This window comes from Archocentrus centrarchus, chromosome 21 (assembly GCF_007364275.1).
Source record: "Archocentrus centrarchus isolate MPI-CPG fArcCen1 chromosome 21, fArcCen1, whole genome shotgun sequence".
NCBI lineage: Eukaryota > Metazoa > Chordata > Actinopteri > Cichliformes > Cichlidae > Archocentrus > Archocentrus centrarchus.
This window is the reverse complement of record NC_044366.1, coordinates 27,272,763-27,299,686: the sequence shown is the minus strand read 5'-3', so window position 1 is coordinate 27,299,686 and position 26,924 is coordinate 27,272,763. Positions and strand designations below refer to the sequence as shown.

Sequence of the window (26,924 nt, the reverse complement as noted above, 5' to 3'; positions counted from 1 at the left end):
GTGTAAATGCAGGAGACTGCAAAAATATATAGGAGAAAAAAAATAAATGGAAAAAACAAAAAGGTCAGAGGCCAAGGGACATAAAACCATAGATCAACTCTGGGACGCACTGAACATCACAAATTGAAGTCAAATGGTTATGTGTTATCCAAAAACGTACATTTTAATAACCTTTATTAGCATAACAACAGGAGGACGGCAGCAGTATTATTTGTAAAATGCTCTTTTAATAAGGTGCTGGAAATATTTGACAGTCATGTTTGTTCTCTTCCACAGAACATTTATCACCAAAACCCGGGACACCACGGTGTGACCAGAGAAACAGAACAACATGACCTGTTACAAAATTTACACATAAAATAGTCACAGTGTAGAGGAGAGGGAGGCTGAACGCACTGCGCTGGGCAATTAAGGCAACACGTCCAAACATAAACCTTTTTCTGTACAAGGAAAACCGTGAAAAGGGAAAAAAAAAACCAAAACAAAACAAAAAGGCCCAACAGAAAACAGTTTAGAGGACCTAAACGAAACAACTGATGTGCAAGGCAAAGACGCACACATTAGTTTGATCCAAACTTTGTGAGTGACAGATGTTTTTCCCATTTGCTCCATTTCTTTATGGTTTTCTCAGTTAAGGAAGCGATTATAAAAAGATTTTTCCTTTCCTTCAGTTGGTGCTAAACACCTGCTGGTGCTTTGGAGGAGGAGCTTGGCAATTACAGTGTGGCGTAATCCTCCAGTCTGTATAATAAAACAATCTGTCTCATCTTGGTGCATCTCAGCAGTGGTTACATTTTCATCAACCCCCGCACCCCCCCCCCCCCCCCCCCCCCTCCCTTTTTTTGTGGTGAAATTGTGTTTTAGCTTTGTTAGTGTTGAGACATTTCCAATAAATATTGGCAGACTCCTGGAAGAAACAAATGATTAAAAAAACAAAAACTAATTAACATTAGATTAAAAAGCAAATCTCCCAGAAATTGATACAGTTATTTATAAATAGGCAGAAGAACAGAGAGAGCATCATCAGTTTCTTTCATATGTGCAGCTCACTGGCAGAAGACTGCAGATGTGTCCCAGTCCATATATCTGAATCCAGGAGAAGATTTCTCGATCATCTTGAGAGGGTGAGAAATCATCATATAAGCACCTTTCTCTCAATGACAGGTTACAGGTCACCTCAGCACAAGCAAGTCTGTAACAGCCTAAAACACCAGGAAGTCCTTTGTTTATCCCCGACATAGCCAGGCATGCCGACTGGCTGATGAGACAGTTTCTTTCCCACCTTTTACTTCTTTGTTAGGAGCGCGCACCTGATGCTGATCTGGAGTCAGTGAGACACCTGGCTTGTAAGCTTTGAGGGTGTCCAGATCAGGTGAACAGTTGCACGGGGGTGACACCGATTGCAGCTTTAAATGTTCCATCATCAAAAAAAAACGTCACAGAAGGTTGTTTACATACAAACACAGAGACAAAAGGAGGTAATAACGAGTTAAATAGTCGTATGGCGTTGAGTCAATCACTTATAAAGAGTAAACATTGAGATCACATTTATTCCTAAAATATTACATCTAAAAAGAGTGCAGGCGTCTCATTTGCCCTTCATCTCCCTTTTCTCGTCTTCTTTGTGCAAATGATTATTTAATCCTTTATTATTAGGTTCGAGTGTTCGATCCTCCTCAGCGTCACACAGAGACAAAAACATCCAGGTAGAGGCGGTCGTAGGACTCCCTGAAGAAAAGGATGAGGACGAGGCTAAAGAGACAGGAGCCAGTTAGGCACCAGTTCAGCCACGATATATCTAGATGGAGAAGAAGAAAAAAAAAATGCATGGGTTAGAGATCTGCTCTTTTTTTTTTTTTTTTTTTTTTTTTTTTTAAAAACCAAAGACCTTAATCACCATTCAAGGCTGATTAAAAAAACGCTTTAAATGTTTTATAAGTTTACTGTAACTGGGAAGGTTTTATTTAACAGTCCACTTTTTTTCCCCTTTCCCTCTTGGCGTCCTGATACTTGAATTTATTGTCCTGGTTAAATGACTAGCGGTCATACCACCAATCAAACAATCAATAAATCTGAGAAGAACACGACCAGAGTTCAGCCCTGCCCCGCTACAGCGCAACATAAAACCACATGACCGTGTTCCTTTATAATGAAGTATGACTCATCCACATATATACAGAAACCTAAAGAGAGCTAGCATAAAATAACATTAAATGATTCATTAGTATTACCAGCCCTAATGGCTAATCAATAGGAATTTCTGACCTGCCATACAAAATAGGAGCAGCCTGTGCTGTCTTTCATAATCACTCTCAATAATTCAATGATATTGGCGGTGTTCCCTATTATCATTGACCTACACTTGAACCTAAACATGGTGCAGAATGAGGTGTTCTATTTTCTCTGCTCTGTTCAAGCTCCATTAACCACAGGAGAGGTGCTCTGGCTGTCTGCAATAATGCTGAATCTGGAGGGCAGGTGGGAGCCTCACACCAGCGCTGAACTGTCGGCATCTTAACTCACCAGCACTCAGACACATAACCTCTGCTTGTTCAGCCTCTGTGATGCATGCTACAGATTTTCACTGTGCGCGCGTGCGTGCGCGAGCACACAAAACACAAGCTTCAAGCCTGGACAAAACGCAATATCGATAAACTCCTTCCACATGCATTAAGCAGCCCTCGCTGTGAAGCTGCTTGTCTCACAGCGAGGGCTGAAACTTGCAGGTGTTTAAAGAGTCTGTCCTGACAAAGATGTTAGGCCGAATCCTCCCCGTTTGCCGAGGGCCGATATCTCACCGGGGATAAGGGCTGCAGAGGAAGCAGGCACCTACCAGAGAGGACATCAGGCTGAAACGAGCAGCAGAGTCCAGGGAGACGTGCCGGGACAAAGTGTCACAACTCACACTGGCTCAACTTGGTGTCCACTCGGCATCCTTTTCAAAAAGTCGTTAATCAGCTGACCAGATCAATGCATGAAGAGCATAGTGCTTGGACTGCACAGCACAGCCTCTCTGTGGTAAACTATGAGTCCTGGCTGTGACACAAACCCTCATGATTGATGCTTCACCTTTTTCATGAGGAGAAATAATGTGAGGCCAGAAGTGTGAAGATGAAAGTAAAGGATACATGGGGAGGAAAAAAAAAATAAAAGTGAAGGGGCTTGAGGGGAGAGGGAGGTGAGGGATTGGATAAGGGTGTTTGCAGAGAGAAGTCAAGACTCCTGAATCAGCCTCATTAATCAGAGCCGTATGAGCTGGACAGCAGGAGACCTGGCAAGGAGGCGGGTTAATGGAGTTGTGTTTATCTGACCTGCAGTCTCTGTCTGACTGTCTCGCTGTCTTACATGTTCACACAACAAAGACTCGTCCATTTAAAGTTGGAGACGAAGTCTGCAAGCGTGTGGGCCTGAGCCTACAGCCCTAATTGAATGCTAATGTCGAGCTAAGCAATTTGAGTAATTCGACCGAGCAATGGGGTGAAAATGGGCAACTGCCCCTCTGATTTCTAAAGACACGTGAAGCAAAGTACAGAGAACAGCGAGTCAAAGTCTGGATGAGCAAACAGGAGGAGAACTCAGGAGCAGAGGATGTCGAGATGAAGGGAGAAGATTAGAGAAAGAGATAAAAGGAAGTAGTGACTCCTCTGACTGAAGCTCCTCCATTCACCTGTTTGCTTTAATGCCGATTATAATACTTTAATCATCACTGCTTAAAAAAAAAAAAAAAAAAAAAAAGGACGGCTTCATGTGGCTCGAGATCTGTTGCATTCCTGTAAAATCTCCTTTAATACTGCGAGCAGCTGATTTCTGTTTGAAACTCAGAGCGGAGCACTTACGGTCCAGCCTATTGGCTTTGAAACACTTAAAATGCTTAAGAGTAAAAAGCATTTGAGTCTTTGAAATCCATTTTCAGTTTTCCTTGATTTTTTTTATTTTTAATAAAGCCTCTCTCATGCCTTTCCTCGTGCTTTTACTTATTTGATTATTAAGCTTTCATACTAAGCACTGAAGCACTTTGTGGGGTTATTTAAATTACTGACAAACAGGCCGTCAAGGAGGAAGGTGGTGATGACGGGGAATACTTTATGCAACAGAAGCTGAATCTACTTCTGTGAAGAATTTGCTTTTTTGTCCTCCCTGTCTTTGCTAGTTCCTACACAGTTGCTATCAGGCAAACGCCTTTAAAAATAATAATAAATAAATCAGCAGTATGAGGATGAATTAGCAGCTCTAGTTTTCACAGGTCTCCTCGGGTGAAACTGTTAATGCTTATTTAAAATTTCCAAACTTTTTCCGGTTTATTCCAGTTGGTAGGAGTGTAACAGCGATGACTGGAAGCAAAACTAAACGTGCAGCACGACATCGTCTGTCTCTCTAATCATAAACAAGCACGCAGACTGCTCATTAGGAACCACTGTGTCATGCCTGTGTTATTGTCTGACAATTTACACGACACTGCCAAGTAAACATTTGGTTGGTTCGGCATTTGTAGTCTTTGAGTCAAGGACAGATAAGAGGAATCACAGCACCTGCAGTAATAATCTCCTTCTCGCATTATAGGAGACCAGCTTGGGAAAAAAAAAATAAATTTCCTGTCACACCAGTGCATCATTATTTTGGTTTGGAGAGATTTGTGAATCAGTGTCACCAAAACCAATTAACAGGGACAAACTCAGATCACAACCAGAGGGTGTTTATTATCAGGGCCGTGAGGGCTGTTATCGATGTATCGCCCAAAAAAACATGACATTTATCCATGCCAGGGCCCGATGTTTATTTGATGCATTTTGCTCTGGCTGAAGGACCAGAGATCAAGTGATGAAGAGCTGAAAAGCTTAAAAAGATAAACCATTTATCTATAACGTAGGCCTCTTTGTTTCCCCAGCACAAAAGGGGGAGGAAATAAAAGTAAAATACTTTTTTTTGGTGACTTATTGTATCGTGTTGTCAGATTCAGATATTTAAAATCTCAGCGTCTGCACCTGCCTCGTGTTCCTGTCTGAGTCCTGTAAGCCAATCATCCCCTCGCCTTTAAATTTACTGTGTTCTGTTAGAAAACGTCTTTATTATCAGTACACCCAGCAACAAGACTAGAAGCATCTTTGTTTTTTGGCTTTCCGCCTCCTCAAAATTTCACCTTTAAAGCTCATAAAAGCACCAAACTCAGAAAATCAAGTTCCCAACAGAAACTGGAACCATCAGATACGTATTAAGCACAGTGTTAATTGATAAACGAGTATTTACAGCAATGTACTGTTCTCATTTAAAAAAAAAAATAGAAAGAAGATAAGATAAAAAGAAGATTAGTAGCTCATCAGGCTCACAATCAATCACAATTCACAGGTTATCATTTCCATAGTTCACATTACAGAGTGATAAGTTTTCTTGTCACCGGTCGGCTGTACGGCACAAACTAATGAGAATTTAAATCCACTGAGAAATTAAGAAGACACACAAACAGTCGTAGCCAGGACAAATTAATTTCATTCACTACTAAATAATTCAAGCTCAGGAGTACTATAACTGCATGGTGAGAAGTAATCATGGCTGTAAAAAGCATGAAAATATGCAAATGCATCAGCAGTTTCCGTATTACTGATGGTAACGAGGATGAGAAGGCCCCACCATACCTTCCTAATGTGGAATTTAGCCAACAGTTTTAAGTGAACTACATCAGCCACAAATGACAATCCAACTGATCACTGATGTCATGAACTACACTGGGTTCACTGTGACTGTATGATCACAGTCAGAGGACACCGCTGTGAACGCCAGACAGTTAATCATAATAACAGCCCATTACTGTGGCTGCCACGGTCAGCAGAAAGGTGCTACAGATGAAGACTGAGACGTGTGCCGACAAGCATCTTATGGCCTTAATCAGTCTTAATTGAGGTCAATGCAGTGGTATAATTAATGAAGCTGACTTCTCCTTTATGGCCGTTGCCTTTGTTTGAGAGGACTGGGGTCACACCTGAAGATAGGTGGATCAGCTTGGTGTAAAGAGCATCCATCACTAAATGACAACTTTCTACATACAGGTTGGTGAGTACACTCACCGTAGCCTGATTATTAAGTATGTGTGTACTTTATAACAGTGTTCATTTACTCTGGCACTGTTGCTTCAAAACTTTACCAAAAAAAGAAATCAAAATCAAAAGCAGGGATTGAAAAAGGCTTTTATTCTCTCAGGAACGACTGAGCTCTACAAAGAAAGATTTGTTTTTGTTTCTTTAATAAAAAATAAAAAAAACTCCCCCCACCATCTTTACAGGGGGTTGAAAAAGTCTGCAAAGGCACTTTCACTTCAGAGGAGAATGTAAAGTTTAGCAAGAAGAAACTGTTCCAATTATTTCTCAATAGTGAATAATTAGCATTTCCCCCTGTGCAGGAAACCAACACCTCAACTGAACCTCAACTCGTCCTTTCCACCTCCTAACGCTCTTCTTCCTCCACAGGCGGGTTTGCGCCACAATACCTCTCTGCTCTGCTGATTTGCATTCCACTCTGCACTCACTACTAAATGACACAAACGTGCAGCAGATGAAATCGGAAGAGAGAGACGAGCACAGATACACGGCCCAGAGGCTCCGTTCATGTTTCTGAGTCACATGGTTCAGAGACTTCTGGGAATTTTAAAAACATGGACAGTCAAGAGGCCAGTTAGAGCTCACTGATCCAAGACCGGCCTCTCTCAGATATTAAAATGGACGAGGAGGTAAATTCATAAACGCCTCCGCGCTCTCAGGGAGAAGGAGCTATAATTCTGAATGTATAACGAGGCAGCGGGCAGCCAAAAGGAAAACCCTAAAATGAACCATAAATTGGGAACACGTGGACATCTGTAAAGGCTGAAGTTGGCAGATTTATGAATATCAGAAGGGGTTTTGATGTTTGTGCATTATTTGCCAAACACAATATGGGACTAAAGATAGAAAATGAGTGTAATTAGCCAACCAGCTAAAACACCTCCAAAGGGAATTTATATAATAATCTAAATTTTATTCAGGCAGGAATGATGAGAACAAAACAGAACAGAGTGCTGCTAATTTATAGACCAGACAGGACCCCCCCCCCTTTTTTTTTTAAAGTCAGTGGCTTTATGTACTCTGAAAAACAAAATACATAAAACAGTTTAACAATGAAAATATATTTTCAGAGGAAGGTTTTTTGTGTTAAGCCACTAAACACTGACCTATGAATCATTAAGGCTCCGAACTCCAACTTAGCAAAGAACAATTTTAGATGTCTTTAGAAACAACATATTTCCATTTCTTTAGCTGAATCTATGAAAAATGGCAACAATAACAGTTTGACAAACATTAAAATTGTATTTTTGCACCAACAAGGTAACTCCCAAAGAGCTATTAGCCAAAAACTTCTCAGCATGGTGTGCAGTGTGTCCTTCGAGGGGGAAAAAAGCAAAAACATACCAAATATTGACTTTCATTTGTTTTGCCTTATATCCTGTTTGTACCATTAACTAGCAAAATATTAAAAAAAAGAAAAAATGAGTAGCTGCTCAAGACATTTGCACAGTACGGCATGTGAAGATTAGAAGAACAGTTCTACACTGATCTGGTAATGAAGTCAGATAGAATACGCCTGTATCTGTGTGGTAAGCCAAAACTGGTGTCATTGTGCCTTGAAATTGAACCTACAAGTCTGTGAAACTCTGCTGGGGTATGGAAGCAAATTTCCAAAAAGGTATTCCCTCATTTTGCACTTTGAAGCTGGTTGGCACACGGTGCTTTACATTGGTCCAATATTTCATACAGGTGTTCTTTCAAGTTGAGATCTGATGATTGCAAAGGCCACATTATATCATTTGCATCACTTCAAACCATTTAGTAATTCAGAACTGTCACTCTGGAAGACCCCACAGGAAGTGTTCCTGCAAACAAAGGTGATCACTACAAACAACTATGTTTTGATTTCTAGTGACCTTTCACCCAAAAACAAACAAGTAAACCCAAACCACGCCAGCAAAATGTCAGATCCCCTCACTGTTGGGTCAAAGGTTCATGCTTTACTTCATCTTCATTATACACACAATTCTATCATTCGATTCATATCCAATCCTGCTATTCTGCTAATTTGGCAGGTAAAAGGTGGCAATCCGTTCAGATTTTGCAAGCTCCCGTCACAATGCCAGCAGCAGTGAGAACTCTGACAGGAGAACTTGGATCCATCATTCTCAACTTCAGGGTGAGAAGTGAAGAAAAAGTGCAGCAAAGACCTCCATCATCTCAGCTTGATCTTCTCCCCGGCTGTCACAGGGAAGTTGTCAGGACTCATCTCAACACAACAAAGCCTTTGGCTCACCCCACCCCCCACTTTTACTCAAAAACAAGCACATGCATACATACCCACAGACAGGCAGCAACATACCAAGTGCATCATTACATGCAAAACATGCAACACCTTCAAATGGACACACACACACACACACACACACACAGCCTATCAGCAGGGACTACAGAGAGGTGTGGAGCAGAGGACATGTATTCTTTATAAGCCTCGCTCTTGTTATTTTATGTCTCTCTCTCGGTCCATCTCTCCCTCTCTGTAGCTGCTCCACCCAAAGCAGTGCCGTCTGATCTATGATTTACCACCATACCGACACATTTCCAGTTCCATCCATCAATTTTTTCCCTTCTTTTTTTTAACTGCTTATCCAACTTTGTGTTCCAGAGGGGTTGAAGACTATACCAGGTGACAGAGAGAAAGGCATGGTGCACACTGGACAGGTCATCACTTCATCACTGGCTTACATAGAGACACTACACCCGTTACTGAGCCTAATCAAAAATATCATCCTGTTAACACGTTCACGTTTTCTTCATATTTCTTGACTTCCTCTGACTTCCTAGTACAACTGAAAACCTGCTTCTAATGGCAGATTGCTAATATTTTACAATCCCAGATTAACATCTGACTAAATGACCCCTTAAATGACCCCTCTGTCAGTCCATCTCACTTAGTCCACTCAGCACTTAGTCCATCTCAGCTCTGTCAGAGGGCTGAGATGGACTAAGTGCCAAATGTCTATTTTGCTGCAGTAACCTAAGGAGCCACCTCGACAGTTAAACAATCTGAGCTCAGAGTTTTTCTACCATCTACCTGGGTAAGAAAGTTGTGACAGCAGCAGGTACATTTAGTTCTGCAAACTAAAACTGACAAAATAATTTCTCAGGAGACAGGAGGTGCACAAACGAGGACTAGGAACTTCCATGGCAGTGAAAGCGCACTGCAATTCTTCACTTACGCATTTTTAAATTGCTGGAGGCCATCTCAGCTACTAAAACAACAAGAATATCCTAAAATGACAACTGCACAGCAAGTATTCGCAACAAATTACTCACACTTGGGAAATGGAGAAAGAAGAAGAAGGAAAAAAAAAAACAAAGATATCAGCTTCACCTCTGGAACATTTCACCATTTTCAGATGACCCACAGATTAACCCAGAATGAGAAACTGTTAGCTGCAGTCTTGAAACTGGCCCACAATATCATCTCTATCACATTTGAGAGGCTTTTTTCCTGCTTTTTTTCCCTCCCAGCAAGGCAAGCAGGTTTCATGATCTGGTTGTTGTACTTGTTAGTGGGTCCCGAGGGTCTCTGGTCAAACATTCATATTCCCCCTGCACTGGCAAAACAACCCACAAGGCAGGATCAAGATGCAGTTGTCAGGCAGCCGCTGTCAGTAGCCTTGGAGCAATCAGAAGGACTTCGAAAATGAAGCTCATTAATATTTATGGGCTTCTGAAAATATATCTCTTATTCATTCAAACAAACAGGGTGAAAGACGTGTCTGTCTGCGATGGATGTGTAATAGCAGATAATTGGAGCTTTGAACAACAAAACTTCAAGAGAAACTCAAGGCAGGTAGGCAAAGATCACATGGAACAACACGGTCCTGAGCACGCAAACACACACACACACACACACACACACACACACACACACACACACACACACGCGCGCACACACACCTGGGTTTGGTTTACTTATGATTTCACTTCCTCCCGTGAACGCTGCGGAGGCAGAAGAGAAGCAGTTGACATGCCTCCTCTGCCGTGGGCCTAAATTATTATATCAAACTCTGTCACACTGCCAACTCAAAGATAAGGCTCAGGCTAAATTACAACAGGAAGTTTCTCTCTTTGTGCAAAATGTGTCAATTGCACTGAAACCTAATTTTCCCGCTGTCCGCCTTTTATCTGCAGCGTCTACAGGGCTTGAAATGGATTTTAGTAAACAATGGAGCCTCTAGCTTTTGGGAGGTGAGAGAAACCTTTATGGAGACAGAAACCCTTCCTCACACCTCCTTTTCCAAGTTTGCAGGAGAAGCTAGGCTGGCCCTGACTTCACTTTCTCTAGAGCTTCTGTTTGGTTGGTTTGTTTTGGGCTACTGTAGAAACATGGCAAAGCAACAAAGACGACTCAAAAAAAAAATAATAAAATAAAGGGTTCATTTCAAGCTAAGGAACTCACTATTGCTCTTACAGTAGTTACGGGTGATTATAAACTATTGAATTTAGTGTATAAACTTTTTCTGGCATCTCCCACTTCAAAAGTTCTCCCCACAGTTTTTCCCCATCAACAATAAAAAGATCCAACTTGCATCTTAATTGAATCAAAATTGAATAAAGGTCAGTGCAAGAGCAGCAGCAAACGCTGCTTTGTTTATATCCCCCCCACACAAAATTTATTCAAATGTATTCAAATTGTTTCACTTCATATTTTCTCACCTGGCTGTCTGCACCCCACCTGCAGTGTCTGCATGCCCCACCATTTGAAAACCACTACACTAATGAAGACGTAATTATCAGTGTTTCCCACAGATTTCAGTTCTAGTCACGCTGAGTATGAGCATGTGCATGCACACTGGGGCACACACACACACACACGCTTTTCTTAGATGGATTATGAAATAACAGTTTATAAGGCACTCCTTTGCAAATAAATAAAATAATTTTGTAATAAATGTGTAATCGAACAGGCGATCAGAATAATCTGAAGTCTCTCCGGGCTGCTGAATGGACTCCAACTCCGCCGCCTGGATGCTGGATTGGCAGAAGTACTTGTTCTGCTCAGAAACCTCTGTTCACCACCTACTAAGACTGACTCTTGAGATCACAGTGGAGCTCCAGAACACAACAAAGGCTAGTGTTGCCACATGCAGTCCAGGACAATGGAGTTAAAGTCATTCTGCCAGAACAACTCACTGGATGTCAGCGACTGCCACAACAGCAACATGCTCACCCTGGTGACAAGACAGGAAGCGCAGCGGCTAGCTGTGCGCTGCTGACTGGACTTTCAAAGTAAGTTCAATAGCAACACAGACGGCATTTGCTTTCTCAGAGATAAGCACTGATTACGACTTACATATTCCACTTCTATTATAGGGACCCATAAATTACACACATTGGTGCTTGAACTGGTGTTGCCCTTAGCCCATGACACTAAACAGGCAGAGAACACGAGTGAAAATAAGTGTGGTAAATTAACAAATGTGTTTAACATACCTTTACAGTAAAAGGTGAGGAAGAAGAGGAGCAGCCCGGTGACAAGGTTACCCAGGAAAGTGACGACACCACAGGTGATACCTTCAGGGACCGGGTACACTGTCTCGATGAACAACTCGAAGAATATCGGAACACTGCTGTTAATAAAAATGCCGACCAGGATGCAGGAAGTGTACAGGATTGCTGTAAAAAGATAAAAAGGAAGAATGGGACAAAATAAGACACAGTTTAATTGGAAACTTTGATGAAAAAGGGTTTCAAATCCCAAATGAACAATTTTTTTTTTAAAGATGCCATACTGGTCAAGTTTATAGAACAGCAGCAGTGATTTATTCCACCTTCCATAGATTCCTGCTCTACCATTTGTTCTCAGCAGCACTGAGATTTATGACGAACCCTCATCCTAAAACAACATTTCATTTGCCAGCCCTTCAGGTGGCAATTTAACACAAACAAAAGCAATATACTGTAGGTGTATTGACAGAAAATGGCCAGTTTGGAACCCAAACAACAAGTCACATCTACCCCAATCCCACCATCACTTATACCTGCTCTGCAGTGTCACACTGATTAGCTGAATGTGGCCGTTTTGCAATTTGAAATGTGTTTTTCTGCCTCACTATGTCGTTATAATACTCCCACTTTATGTGCTCAGTTTCAGAAAGAACTATTCTGGAGTAGCAGGTACTCAGCTCGGTGGAGGGTGCGAGTATACAGTACATGTACTTGAAACTGAGACCTGGTCGGTGCTTTAGATAGAAATGCAATACGTGACATGCAAGAAGTGCTTTTTTTTTTTTTAAATAAAATAATAAACCATGTTTGCTGCAGAGGTCTGGATGTGCTTTTGTTATTTAAAGAAAAAAAAAGAAACTATTACCTGTCTGGCATGGACTGCCACAAGAAAATTGAATTGCACAGCTACACCAAAATATAGTTTGATAGATATTGCTTTTTATTTCACTTGTACATTCTGAATCAAAATGCAACTTATTTCACAGATTCAGCAGCTTATTAAGGTCATATTCCTTTTTCTAGTTCCAAAAATGCACAGGTGTCCACACAGTAAACAGCTCGTCTCATTTGGTCTCTGCACTGGACGATTTGGGTGTTGAACTAGGAAAAAGATGATCCAACTCAGGATGCAATAGTTTGTGTGTTCCTGTTCACAGAGCAAGCAGAAGTTTTTCAGTAAGTTAGGCCCCTGCACAGTCTTGTCCCAGCTGCAGACCTCAGATGGACCTGAAGTAAAACACGTGAATGCGTATTAGAGTGGATGTGCAGGAAGATTAAGCAGTCACCTCTGGAGCATCACGGCACCCTCAATCTCCCTTATCACACCAGATTGGTCCAAACGAGCTCCCCATTAGCCTGCACGTCCCTTTAATCAAACACTGCAACCACTGCAATTTTCTCCTCATCTTATAAGATTAGCCTATATGCTAGCAGCTCCGAACAGGCTTAAGGAGAAGGATTGCTTATAAATACCTAAAATCATAGAATATTTTATTGAGGGACGATATTGGAATTTGGGGTTTCTGACCAATAGACTTTTGTTGCATGACATTCCACATCTCCATCTTTATCAAGTGCATTTGCATTTAAATGTGAGAAATAAGTCAGATAAAGGATTTTATTCCCCCCCCAAAAACCTGATCACTTGTTCTCAGAAACCACAGATTACACTTATCAGTGTTTAAGTACTAGTGGCCATCCCACACCAGGGTAATAACTGGTTTTGGCAGATTTTGTTGCAGTGTCACACCACCCTCTTGTTTGAGATGCCAGGTGGATGAACGAGGCTGGGGCTTGGCAGCTGCAGACTGCCAGTGCCTGGGCTAAGTGGCAGTTCCAGGGCTTGGAGAATGATGATGGATGATGATGACTAAAATTAGTGGCTTCGAGTGACATGCTGGTATGCGCTTTGGTTTGGCTTTGAAAAAGGCAGCCAAGTTAACAAATGTACCTAATAGGTTTATTACTGACATCAATGAATGAACTGCTTTTGATAAATATGCAGCGCAGTCTGAGAGACTTCTGTTACTGTGGCCTGCATATAATTTAAGATTTCAGTGTTTTGGAAGATGTTTACATCCACACTGGATGAAGATCAAGTGACGAGCCGCATTTTCTGCAGCGTCATCTTTACAGAGGTGCAGCTGTGGACTAACCTGAAGTGGAGGGGAGGTGGGTATATCTGGTCAGACAGGTGAGTGTGAACCAAGTAGAGGCCAGGGAGGCTCCTGCCAGCATCAGCACCAGGATCAGCTTCAGCATCCCACGGATAGAGTCTGCAAATCTAAGAGCGTATATGGGGAAAGGGGAGAAAGGCGGAGAGTATGAGTGTATTATTTTTTTTTTATATATATATGAAAGCAATGAGGAAAAGTGTCAAGGACTTCAGATTACTGAAGTGAGTACAGACAGCTGCTTCAGAAACAAGAAACATCCTTCATAAACACAACGAGCATCTATGCAATTTTTCAGTGTCTGTTTCGTCTGCGACTTGTGTCATAATCTATTACTGGAGGCATGTATTGCTTCACAGAAGAGCTAGATCATTTCCTTCTCCCACTTGTTTCTGAGTGCATCAGTTGCACTTGTGATTACACAAGGAGACACTATTGCAAGAGTAGATTCAATTTGTCTCACCAGCTAAGCAGGCAGGCTTGAGATGCACATTGTATTATATTGTGGAAGACAAGCCATCGGGCCATTCCCAAATGCTCTCGAGCTCTCTGTGGTTTCTCTTTGTAGCCCTTTCTAAACCCCTCATAGTTCATTAGGTTCCTCTCTGCTCCTCTGGGTATGCATGTGCATGCATGGGAAAGATTAGATGAAGCTACAGAAGCCTTTAGCAAAGACAAGACACTAATTACTTTTGTTTTGTTGCTCACAGACACGATGCTGGAGAAAAGAGGGCTGAAACTGACAATGAACTTAATGCAAGAATTTAAAAAAAACATGTTGGAAAATGGTTGATTAGTTCAACTAGGTTTTGAAGTTATTGTCAGTCTGCTGAGGACCGGGGGGTGGGGGGGTGGGAAAACATCCTTTGGAAGGATAATGAGAAGCTCTCTGCTCAGAATGTTCTGGGGTGGCATTTTTAGATGAAATTATGGTCTCTTTGGATTTTATGAGCCGTCACTCATCTTGACACATTACTTCCATATACGCAGGATATCAGCCACATTCTGGATTCCTACCTTTGGAGATCACTGTGAAAGGCTTTGTTGCATAACCTGGTTAATTCTGTTGGCCTTTTCAGAAAAATCAAAGTAAATCTTTCATATTTCTGCTTACAAGAATGAGCTGGTTATACTGGAAATGGCACTCTAGACAGAGGGCCAAGAGCTTGCTGCTACACAGGGATCTCAATTCTCTACCCACAGCTACACTTCTGAAATCTGCATCACCCATCTGCCACTGACTGGCTCGCATCCATAACCCTTCATCCACTCCTGGTACCAGAGAGGGACGAAATCCTTAGTCTGCACCCAGCCAAGAGCTCATCTCTTTGCAGAGGGGATCACAGACTGTTCTCCTGTACTATATCTAATCTGATCCTTTAGGCAGAAATGCCATAAGTAGCTTATGTCCTATGTTACACCCCTGGACCCCGACTCCACTTGATAAAGAGCTTGGTTACTCATTGGCACAATAAGGCACGTGTGACATTTTAATTTAAACTCACAAAAGGCAATTTAGAAAACCACTGTGGCACACAGTTAACCACCAGTAATAAAAATATTCTATCATAATCCACATTTTTCTTTTTGAAGTGAACCTGTTATGGTAATTTCAAAGCCCTTATTTTCATTTTTGGACTCCACTGCAGTAGCATTATACAATTTATAAAATCCTTTTTTTTTTTAAATCTTATGCTGGGCTTTGGGTACAGCTCCTCAGTTCATTCACTGTCTAAAACCAGATGTTCTGGCTTCCTTGGGACGAGCTTCTATGTTTACAGATCATATTTACCTGAGATTACCACATTCATCTGTGTGTGAAGGCAGATGAGCGAATACTTTTGGCAAATGTGTACGTGACATGAGAAGGAAAAAATCACAAGAGATTGCAAGATCAGCAATATTGAGCTGCGTTTACTGTTCAAAAATTCCAAGTAGATAAAATCGACAGTGTGATGAAAACCTGTGTCCAGCAGTTCATTTATCTTTGCCACAGAACTCCATTATCATCAATTTAAAAACAGCAAACTACAAGTTTTTATATAAGTGAAACTATACATGTTACACTGACGTGAAAAAGCTTTCCACACACGATGCAGGAAAGTGCCATTTCCATGTGATTTGTTAAATAAGATTAAGAAAAAAAAAAAACCTGTTACACTACTCACTGAGTAAAGGGGGTCATGTCATCTCATGAGGTAATGTCAGAATTAAAAGCCTATCTTTTACACTCCTCTAACAGGATTTATTGGCCATAAAGATAGCATCATTTAAGTCCTGTAGAATCAGATTCCATTTTCTGCTCCCTAGTGCCTGCAGGGAATGATGAAATATCATCATTACTATAATTTAGGCCCGTCTACAGTTTTAGCGAGGAATATGCATCCGGCAAAACACAAAAGGACGATATAATATGATGGCCAACATGCAATCACAGAGTGTCCCTGTTTGAAGGAAAAACAAATTAGGCAGCGGCTGATACTCATTTGTGTTTGCTCCATTGGAGTATTTTCTAGCTCAGACCTCCGTGATGTGGAGGAGAATAACCTGGTTCTGTTTTCTGCCACCTCCTTCGTATTCACCCCCCCTTGCTCCCCCCTCTTTTCCCAGAGCTTGTAATGGGGAGATAATGAGTCAAGCTTGTTAGTTATTCTTTCCACTCTCCTCAATCTGGGGAAAAAAAAGAAAAAAAAAAAGCATGCAGTGCTGTGCCACTGTCATCCAATCAGCATCTGTCTGGGCCAGACAATTAAACAGATGCCAGATTGTTTGTCAAATGTTTTCATGACGGGGGCCACACCTCGGAGCTTCTGCCACCGCTAATTGAACCTGCTCCATCAAGGTCCCCGCCATTCAAACATCCACTGAGCCAGGACACAGGGAGTAAAACGTCTGCAAGCAGCCTGTGTTTTATTTTATTTTATTCTTTGGCAAAGGGCTTTGCCATCACCCAAAGAAATTTAGCTATGCTGGAGTAACCACATGAAATGTGAAACTGCAACACCTGCAGCAAAACAACCTTTAAAGAAGAACATTTCCTGTTCCCTGTGGCAAACTGTGCTCAGAATTGGCACAGAGTGCTGATTGAAGGGAGAGGGACAGCTAGTGGCATATAATAAGTTACAACTTGACATTAACAACTTAAGGGCTGCTAGCGGGTGAGACAAGGGACAGAGATTGTTCTCTGTTCAGTTCATTAGCAGAAGCTCTCCTGGGAATTTATCTAATGGTGCTGTGTCACAGCAAGTTGATAAAGAAAGTAAAAACAAAGAGGGAGAACAGTGAGTTTTAGGGAAACAAAGAATTTTACACATTTAAAGATGCTGTACAATTTCTTCTGTGTTAGCTGCTGTAAAACAAACTCCCAAGAGGACTTCAGTCAGCCTGTTGACTGCAAAATCCTTCATGATGGGAGCCAACACCGGGGCTCCCATCATGCGACACTGGGGTGCAAATTACAGAGGAGTCTAAATATACCTTTGTCCCTACATCTTTATCATTATGGTGTAACAATGTATGATTCATACACGAGGATGATTCATCAATAATTCCCTTTATTAAAGCATACCAGCATGCATGCCATTCTTGCCATCACCATCAAAGCTTGGGAGGTATAATTTCATTCATCTGACTCACTTTAAGTCAGAGCAGGACATCATTTTCCTGGTCAACACAGGAAGTCATAAGATTTATAAAAAAAAAAAAAAAAAAAAAAAATGACTTGATTTTCCTTTTCATATTTGATAAGCAAAGTGAGATCTAATGTATTTTCTGTTTCTGCAGCCCTGAAGGATATTACTATGCTGATTTTGGTTAGATGAAGTTTCTTCCATATAGAAATAACACTTCAGTACACTCAGACATAAGTTTAAAAAAAAAAAAAAATCATTTCCTGCTTTTACTTCTAACCACAAACAAGGGCAACCACATCTGTACAGGTTATATCGTCACCCCAATTCTCAGGCTGTCCTCCCACCAGGATCATTTATTCTTGTCTTCCCTTCATTCAGATTGTTTAAAAACTATGATACCCTGTTTTCATCTAGACATAATATAGACAGGTGCCAGCTAAAGACTGAAGTCAAAAAGAGAATCCACTCATTTTGTAGAGTCCAAGCTTGACTATTTGAGACCTTTCCAATAAAAATGCAGAGACCTTTTCTAAAAGTCCCCATAAGCTAGAACAAAAATATATATTTGGACTCAACACACTCCATTTTTAGCCCCAAGTAGGGAAAAAGAACTTTCTTTAAGCACAGTATGGATCATTTCTTGGCAGATGTCCAGTGAGTGTCTAAGTGATTGGTTAAATCTTATACACACAATTTTAGAGTTTTTTCAGTCTCCACAGACTAAATCTGAAAGCTGGCCTCACATTTTTAAAAATGTGAATACATATAAATACATACAAGCAGTACATTGTATGTTATATGATGCACTGTATGACAGCTCAAACTGAGTGATGACACAGGGACAGTTAGATGAATTTCATTTACCTATCAGCTGTTGCACCAAAGAAAGACTCCGTCTCCCGACTCTGAGACTATGCAATCAACACCAATAATTCAACAGCTCTGTTTACATATACTTTCATCTAGTGCAGCAAACAGCTTCATTGATTAACAGCGGGAGTTATGGTCTCATTTCCCTGATTACAACTTAAAGAAAACACTGGGTCTGCTCGGAAGTGCTGATTGCACCTCAGCCTACAACAAATATATATCCATCAGACACGAATGAATCCCTTCCCTTTGCAGAGTCCACACTTTGTCTTCATAGCATGGCTCCCTATCCATCATTGGAGGTGAAGTGGTGGTTGCATTAGCATCAATTTCCCCTCGCTCTATCGCAGTGTCGCTGCACTCAGATCGTATATTAAAAGAGCAGATGAGATGAGGGGAGCAAGAGCAGTTCCTATTTTTACCTCATGTCAACCTTCACTGTTTATATATTTATTAGTTAATATTGTTAGGAACAGTACAGCAAGTGCCAGGTGGATACACTAACATGCAGATATGTATGCATACAACAAGTGAACACAGTGATTACACGATGAAGAACATTCACAGGTACTACGTTTAAATATGCCGTTTGTATAGAACAGGTGCAACCAAGGCTCTCACAAAGAACACCATTTAATTATTTCATCGCTTCATGAATTAAACACCTTGTTCACAAGAGCTTTTTTGTGTTATGCTATTTGCCAACTGTCCTCTTAATATTAAAGAATGTTAAAGAAAAAAAATGACATGTGTACCCATGCTCCATTTTACTTTCTTTTAAATATGCAAATAATGTTTGAGAGGAGTTCAGTGCATCTGCTTAACCTTCATCTCCATAGAAATCGTTCCTAAATTTTTTTGCTTTTGGCAAACAAAGCATCGTCTATTCACTTGAGATTAATCAGCTCTAGTTCCATGAATCTATGAGGCGTGAGTAGTTCAAATTATTTAATTTTTTAAATAGATAAAGATATAAAATCTAGTCAGATTTTTTTTCTTTAAATTCACTGATCATCTCTGGTCCTGACTGGAATTTTTTCCAGTCAGGACCAGAGAATACAAAGAAAACTGAACCAAATATAGAAAATATGATTATTTAGGCAAAAATAACATTTTTTGTTAAAAAATAACTGTAGGCTATTATTTTAAGAGGGTGACGATATGCAACTCTGCACTGGGGATCATATATGAAATGTGTGTCAGATTCAGCTGCGCAGAAGGCATGCAAATGTAAAATGAGGGGTTACAGAAAATGCTTATTTTCTAATTTGATGCCTCACTAGGTCTATTGAGTTTTAGCTTGATAAACAGACTGGATGCCATTTAAAAATCAGAACTGCAAGATCCAGTTTGGAGGTCTGGAACCAGCACAGGGTGGCACTTTTCCCCCCCACTTTTTAAGTTAATTCAATTGTAACACAATGCAAAAGTCACATAACATGGATGAGAAGGCTGCGTATTGGTTAGCCTGGTCCATGGAGTTTGGTTGTGGGAGAGTTTTATTAGCAGGTCCATTATAGTGAAGATCTGTTACATATCAGTGATCTAAACATGCACAGCTTGTTGCAGTCTGGACCTGCCTGAGAAATCTTATACTGTGTTCACGCTGCCGGTGCAGAAGTGAATGGCTATGAGTCATTTCCAGTGAAAGACGGTAATTTGAAGCTACCAACCGGCACCCAACTCTCATCACCGCATGACAGGTCTGATAATCGAAAAACCAAAATTACACTGGTCTCAACTGTTTCTCAGCACTTCAGTGATGAGTGAAGCATCAACCATCATATTCTCTCATCTTTGCGAGCACACACAAACAAGCAGTAAATCAACACTTCAATGGCAGGTCTCTGACGATGCCGCTGGCCTCACTTGGCTTTTTTGTCATTTTGTCTTTCGCAATGTCAACGCAGTATTGCAATACAGCTTCACTTTAAAACCAGATTCAGTGGTTACAGAGTGAGACAGGAAAAAAAATAAAATAAAAAAGGTGGAGGTATAACTTACCGGGCCATTGCCACTCCAAACACACATCCACCAACAGTAGACCAGAACCCAATCCAGCCTGCATCCACCTGTATTTAAAATAAAAGATAAAGGAAAATGAGGTGTGTGTTGAGACTGAAGGTAGAAGCCAAGAGAAAAGAACAAACTTAAAAGGGTATACCCTGTTCAACATGCAGTCCATGACTGTGAGGACAGAGCTAGACAGAGAGCAGGCTCTAAGTGCCTGAAGACTGAAGGCCTGCCAATCACTGTGTCCAGTAAATTGCCAGGCCTGCAAGTGTTTGTGTGTGCAAGCTTGCTGTCCTTTTTTATTTACCAGGATGAAAGTCAAAACACACACACACACACACACACACACACACACACACACACACACACACACACACACACACACACACACACACACACACACACACACACACACACACACACACGCCCTTAAAGTCAGAAGAAAGGACATTTTGACCAAAGGACTGCCACAGAATCAATAACAGGTCGAGTAGAGCATGTCTCACACAGAGTGAGACCATGATAAAAAAGGCATCTGGTTCTCAGTCTTCTAGGGACAAGAACTCCCATTCAACCAAATTTCAGCCAGTTGGTACATCATACAACAAGAAAGCTGAATCTTAAGCAGGATCTGATGCTTTCTGCTTAATCACACTCTGCACCAATCTGTCAGGAAAGTCTATAATGAAGAAAAGTGGACCATCAAAGTTATTAAATGTAAAATGTATTCTGGCTTATAAGCCATGCATGCCAAAACGCCATTATATTTGATCTGCATTACACTCCTCAGAGTTTTGTGTGGGCCGGCCTTCTGTGAAACTGTAACGCTCATTGGAAAGGCGCTCCTCTCATGTTTGCTCAGCCCGAGGCAGCATAGTGGGGTGAACTGTACTCCAAGTAAACAACAAAGATCTAAAAATATATATTATAAATCAAAACACCCACAACCCAGTAGCACCTATAATTGGTGTTTATTCTCAAGCAGCACCAACGCTAGAATTTCCTATAGTGCGTAATGTCACATCAGTTTGTGCACCAGTTCAGGAAGCTAAACACAAATTGCTTGCCAAGCCATTTCAATTCAAAAGATACAAATTACTATGTTTCATGTGTGGGTGGAGAGTTAATTAACTGCAGCATTCTCAGTGCTTGGATCCTTTAAAAGGCCAAGCCTGAAGCTTAATCATGTCTGCTATTTTGTGACTGTGTCAATAAGCTAGAGATGACTACAGTTAGGATAGAGAAAGCAATACCATGTTAATGCGTTTCTCTTCTGTCTTGATCTCATGTTATAAGCCATTTTAAGCTGATAGTCAAAAACCTCATCCTTAGCATTAGTACAACATGCTATTTCTTCTCCAAGTCCCTGCATATAATCCTAAAAATCCACAAAGGAGCTTTTAATACCGAGAAGTGTTTTATGTACAGGCACAACATATGTTGTCATTAAGTTAAAGAGTGCTTCAGAACTTCAAGTGATTGTGTAATGGAATTAAAAAAAAAAAAAAAAATGCAGTAATCTAACTAAAAGAAGCAAGATGCAGTGGATCAGCATTCAAGTTCTATGCATTTTAAATGGGTCTCCATTAAAAACTGCACAGTAAAGCACCCACTGACTGTGGAGACACTTGTGTCTGTAGGTTTAGCATATTTTCCCTGCAGAGCTCAAATGGCATCCTTAGCATTGTGCATCTGTTCCTTCCCCTCTGCATCTAGTATCCAAATTCCAGCATTACGCACCCTTGTCATGATGCACTAGGTGGCCTCTTACTTTTCCTCATCCTTTTGCATTTCGGTGGCTCTTGCCCTGGTTCCACCCCAATTCCTGCTTCCTACCACAAACAATCACACTGGAGAGCCACAGAAAATGCGGAATGATTGCGTTTGAAGAGAGCCCATTTTCAGGTGCAAAATTGAGAAAAGGATGGCAATTCAACCAATGACATGTTTTCACAAAAACAAATAAATAAATAAAAATAGGAAGAAAAAAAAAAAAAATCCAGGTTTGTTGTTTCAATTTATTTTTCTTTTTTGGGGCCCGATCAGCAGCCACTTTGTCAGTATGGAAATCTATTGAGAGGCATGACTTAAACTCTACTTGCTCATTGGTAAACACAAGGCCTTGGTGCAGTTTGGCTTTGCTGATTGTGCACAGTATGTTCTGAGAGCTTCTGTAATTTCACAGATATTCTTAGGACTTGCAAATACAAACCAACAAACATGAAAATGTTCCGAGTTTACTAGTCTGGCTTCAGTCAAATCACCACATGCTGTGCCATTTCCCAGCCAATAGATCCCTGTGTGCCTCTGCCCCTCTTCCAGTCATTTACTCAATCAATCCTTGTAAGTTGTTAAACATCATTTCTAGGTCATATTTAGTGAAGTCATGAAATAACAGCATGACAACTGAGACCACAGAGCTGGCTAGGTGCTGTAACAGTCTTTGTTATCTGCAGAGCATGTTTCATTCGCCTTCATGCTTTATTTCTTTATTAGTTTTTCAGACGCTCTGCTGTGGAATAAGAACATGTTTGGATTTCCGATCCACTCTGGGGGGAGAGGGCAGAAAAAAAAAAAGAAAAGGACCGTAACATTTGTCTAATCCAATGACAAATGATTGCTCCTACTGCCTCACAGCGGTCATGGTCACCTCTCATTCAGACTGGGTGGCTAGCTAAGGAAACAGATGACAGAAGCATCTTTATTCTAGAAAAGGACCCCAAAGAAGTATGTGGAAGAAAAATGCTGACAGAGAAGGAGGGAGGAGGAGAGATGAAGTTAGGTCTTGAAACACACTGAGGATAAATGAGTGCATGAATCAGCAGCAGAACTGAGTTGCCAAATGTGTGCACTGTAAAAAAAACAAAACCGAACCAGCCATTTGACACAGAGTGCTGTGAAAAAGGATTCCCGATTCCTCTTTCTGCATATTTATCACTTTTACATGTTTCAGTTTAAACAAATTGTAATATTAGGCAAAGTACATGAAATGAAATTTTTAAATAGTTTCATTTATTAAGGAAAAAATAAAGCTATCCATATCTACCTGGTCCTGTGTGAGAAAGTAAAGAGCAACACAAAAGGCTTTCGGACTTTACAGTGAGAGCAATTATCCACAATCAGAGAAAACTTGAAGTGGTGAATCTTCCCTGAAGCGGCCGGGCCTACCAAAATGACTCCAAGAGCGCATCAACGACTCATCCAGGAGGTCACAAAATTCAACAATAAGAAAGAGACTGGGCAAAAATGGCATCCATGGCAGAGTTTCAAGGAGAAAACCACTGCTGACCATAAAAAACACAAAGGCTCGTCTCACATTTGCCGAAAACATCTTGACGGTCCCCAAGACTTTTGGGAAAATATTCTGTGGACTGACAAACTCCTTGGACTGTGTCCCATTACATCTGCCATAAAACTAAAAGCATTTCATAAAAAGATCATACCAACAGTCAAGCATGGTGGAGGCAGTCTGATGGTACAGAGCTGCTTTGCTGAATCAGGAAGGGGACAAATACCTCCAAATACATACACTGCATGTATATGGTGGTAACAATAGGAATGAGTGAGTGTGCAAAGGTCTGGTGCTGGAAGAAGTGGTGGATTATAAAAAGAATTCTCTTTAAATTATCTTCTCCAACTAGAAGAGATGGGAGGAATGAACTAAAACGTCTGGAAGTTGGCATGTAGGTGGGATGCAGGACATTAGATCCACTGCAGCATCCAGGAACACCATGGTGCAAGCATGTGTTTGAGTACACCTGCATTAAATAACCCATCTGCACTAAAATGAGCACATTATTGCAAAGCAAGAGGAAATTAACAAGAAGTGGGAAATTGCTCTCTTGCCATTAATGCTTTGGTAATTTTAAAATGGCAGTAAGAGCTGAAGGCAAACGCACAAAGACAGAATAGTTAGAGCGAGAGGACATGGCTGAAAACAAACAAACAAAAACTAAATCCAGTGCAAATGCACTGGTGCTTAGGGAAAGAAGAAAAAAGGTCTAATTAGATCCACTCTTGTACTGTTTGAAATGCCTTTTTTACTCCCAGCACAGCATCTGTCTGCACCATGTCTTGGATGTGAGAGTCAACAAAGCTTAAAGCAGATAGAAAGAGGATGAGCTGGTGATGGGATTGGGATCTGTAGGTGCACCTTGAGCTTAAACAAAATAAAATGCAGTATTTGCTTTGCCTTAGTTCAACTTGTCTTTAATATCTCCGCACCCAAAGAACAAAACTTCAGTTGCATTAGCACTCCACCCCAGCATGTTAAGATGCACCACAAAACCGTTTTATTTTTAAGCTCAAGTTTTATACCCAAGGGATAACTCATCTCACTGCAACAGAGTTTTTGTGTTTTCAAGTAGCGTGGATAAAAGAATGCTGAGAGAGAGAGAGAGAGAAAAAAAAAATCTTTTGAGAACAAATGAAATCTAAGAACAATTTGGTATGTGCTCTGCTTCCTCTTGACAGAGGTATAATGTAGAGGTGTGACAAGAAGCATCGCATCCTCCGCTCTGCTGCGTGTGATCTCCTCTCCAGCAGCACCTGTCTGGTGATAACCTTGAAAAGCTGCTTCCTTTGCCTTTTGACATGCTGCTGTGTTGAGACCTGGAAGATGCAAACTATCCAGAGCTCTTTTTAGTTTTTTTTTCTGGCTCAGATTGAAGATGGCTAGCAGGCATGCAGGTAGTGATTTGCAATTGCTTGTGCCCTCCATGAAAGATATAAGACACAAGCTAGGTGTCGGTTCAACCAGTGGAAAACTTAAGACAGCCCAACATAAGATAAATCATCATATTCTGTTATTTTTACGTCTATAGAAATATGACTACAATTAGATTTTACACAGTGAGTGACGTGTGTATTTACACCTGTGTGAGTTCACAATGAAATACACGTCTCATGTTAGTTAATGTTTATTCCTGAACATCTTCAGTATTCCAGATCTCCATTAAAACAAGGTATGTGATGTGTGTCCTGTGTCATATAAGAGCGTCATCTTGACATTAACAGGCCTCGCAATTTAAAAAGGCAGGAAGGATTTTTGAGAGACATTTCAAGATGCAGCCATGAGACCAAAGAGAAAACATCCCAGCTGTTCATCCCATTGTTCCTCTGAGTCGGCTACATGTGTGAAAAGCTTTCCAAATTGCAGGCACACAGAATACAACACAGAAATACACAACAACCCTCTGTTCACACTTTCTTTTTTTTTTTGCAGTTTACCCACCAAAAGGGTGACCCAGACAAAAACTGTTATCAAGTAAAAATGCTGACCTTGTCTGCACACTCTCAGTCAAAATACCAACAGTGACCTGCTTTACCACAAGGGCACTGGAGGGAAAAAATACAAAAAATACTTCTGAGGAAACAGCCTCTGACTGAATGCTTTGAGGTACTTCAGCTTGCTGAAGATTGTCCGAAGGCAGTATGTCATTCTGTTGTGTGTGTGTGCGCATTTGTGGCATACCTGACTGACTTTGGCTGGTGTAAGAACCATGTCAAGGACGCCCGACCAGCCAGCAATCACTCCTGTGGGGACTGCATAGGCAAGTGCTATCATCAGGAACCGCAGATTGCTGGAAAAAAAGAAAGAAAAAAAAAAAAGAGACTTTAGTGAGTTAACAGGTCACCAGAAAAAGTACTGAACATCTTCCAGACTCAACTCGTTGTGTGCAGAGTCCCAAGAATTTCAACTTATTATAAGATGAGGAAAATTCTGTTTAAATTCTTTTTTTTTTTTTTTTTAATGTAGGCCCCATCAATGTATTCTTGTGGGGGTGGGGAGGAAGGGGGTTACATACTAACTAATGACATCCACTATATTTTGAAACCTATATGCACACTTCCCAGTAAATCCCTTAATACTTCCATTCAACATGCAGTAATCCAGATCTTTCAGATGTGGAAATAAATACAGTCAAGCTTCTACAGAATCACATTTTTTTTTTAGCCTTAAAAAAAAGGTGCATTATTTCTACCTCTGCTCTCACTGTAGCAAAAACTGATTATTATCTGATATTTATTCATGTACATCTAAAGACTCCTGCATACAAATGTGAGAGGTTGGTCACTTCATTTAATTGAGAGGATACCCTCTGCAGAATCACTGAGGGTTTCATAATTATAATCCAAGCACTAAATGTTACTAATTGCATGAATGCATAATGCCGCCTCCAATTAAAGCCTACATCCCAGCAGCAGTGGCCCGAGATGAAACAATGAAAGCAGCATAACGAAGTGCGTCTTTCCCATTCTGTTCATTGATGTTTAGAGCTCAGCCATCAGCTGTCATCTAACCTCACACGCACAAACGCACGCACCCGAGTGCTTCCATTTTTGTCCGAGCACTCACCGACATTAAATACTTAACCCCAAAACTTGTCCCAAACTAAACCTAATTCCAGCCCTAACCCCCAAAACAAGTCCAGCAGTTCAGTGAGAACCAGTCAAAATGCCCTCTCTAACCAAACTGCTACTACTCGCCAACATTAAGCCTTAAACAAAGTCTTCACTTGCAAATTTAGTGACCAACATTACTGCAACTTGCTGCTTCTCCTCAAAACAAAAAGTGAGTCCCCACAATGTGATTACACAAACAGATTTTGTCCCCACAACGTGGATAATACACAGCACACATACACACACAGCCTTGGCTCATCTCCCTGCACCTGTCACAGCAGAAA

General features: G+C 40.9%; 1 protein-coding gene across 2 annotated transcripts in view; it reads right to left on the bottom strand.

The window, feature by feature from the left end:
* Window positions 1-835: 835 nt before the first annotated feature.
* The window catches only part of slc49a4 (solute carrier family 49 member 4), a 42,701-nt gene continuing 16,612 nt past the window's right edge, over window positions 836-26,924 (bottom strand). The window contains exons 5-9 of one of the 2 annotated variants that reach the window (XM_030758601.1): window positions 25,709-25,817; window positions 20,227-20,294; window positions 13,703-13,830; window positions 11,532-11,714; window positions 836-1,798 (exon numbers count right to left, since the gene is read on the bottom strand). In XM_030758601.1, the coding sequence (XP_030614461.1) occupies window positions 1,683-1,798; window positions 11,532-11,714; window positions 13,703-13,830; window positions 20,227-20,294; window positions 25,709-25,817 (604 nt within the window). In that variant the 3' untranslated portion in view covers window positions 836-1,682. Of the gene's footprint in view, window positions 1,799-11,531; window positions 11,715-12,502; window positions 12,774-13,702; window positions 13,831-20,226; window positions 20,295-25,708; window positions 25,818-26,924 lie in introns of those variants that run through there. The other variant, XM_030758602.1, reaches the window with a different exon arrangement.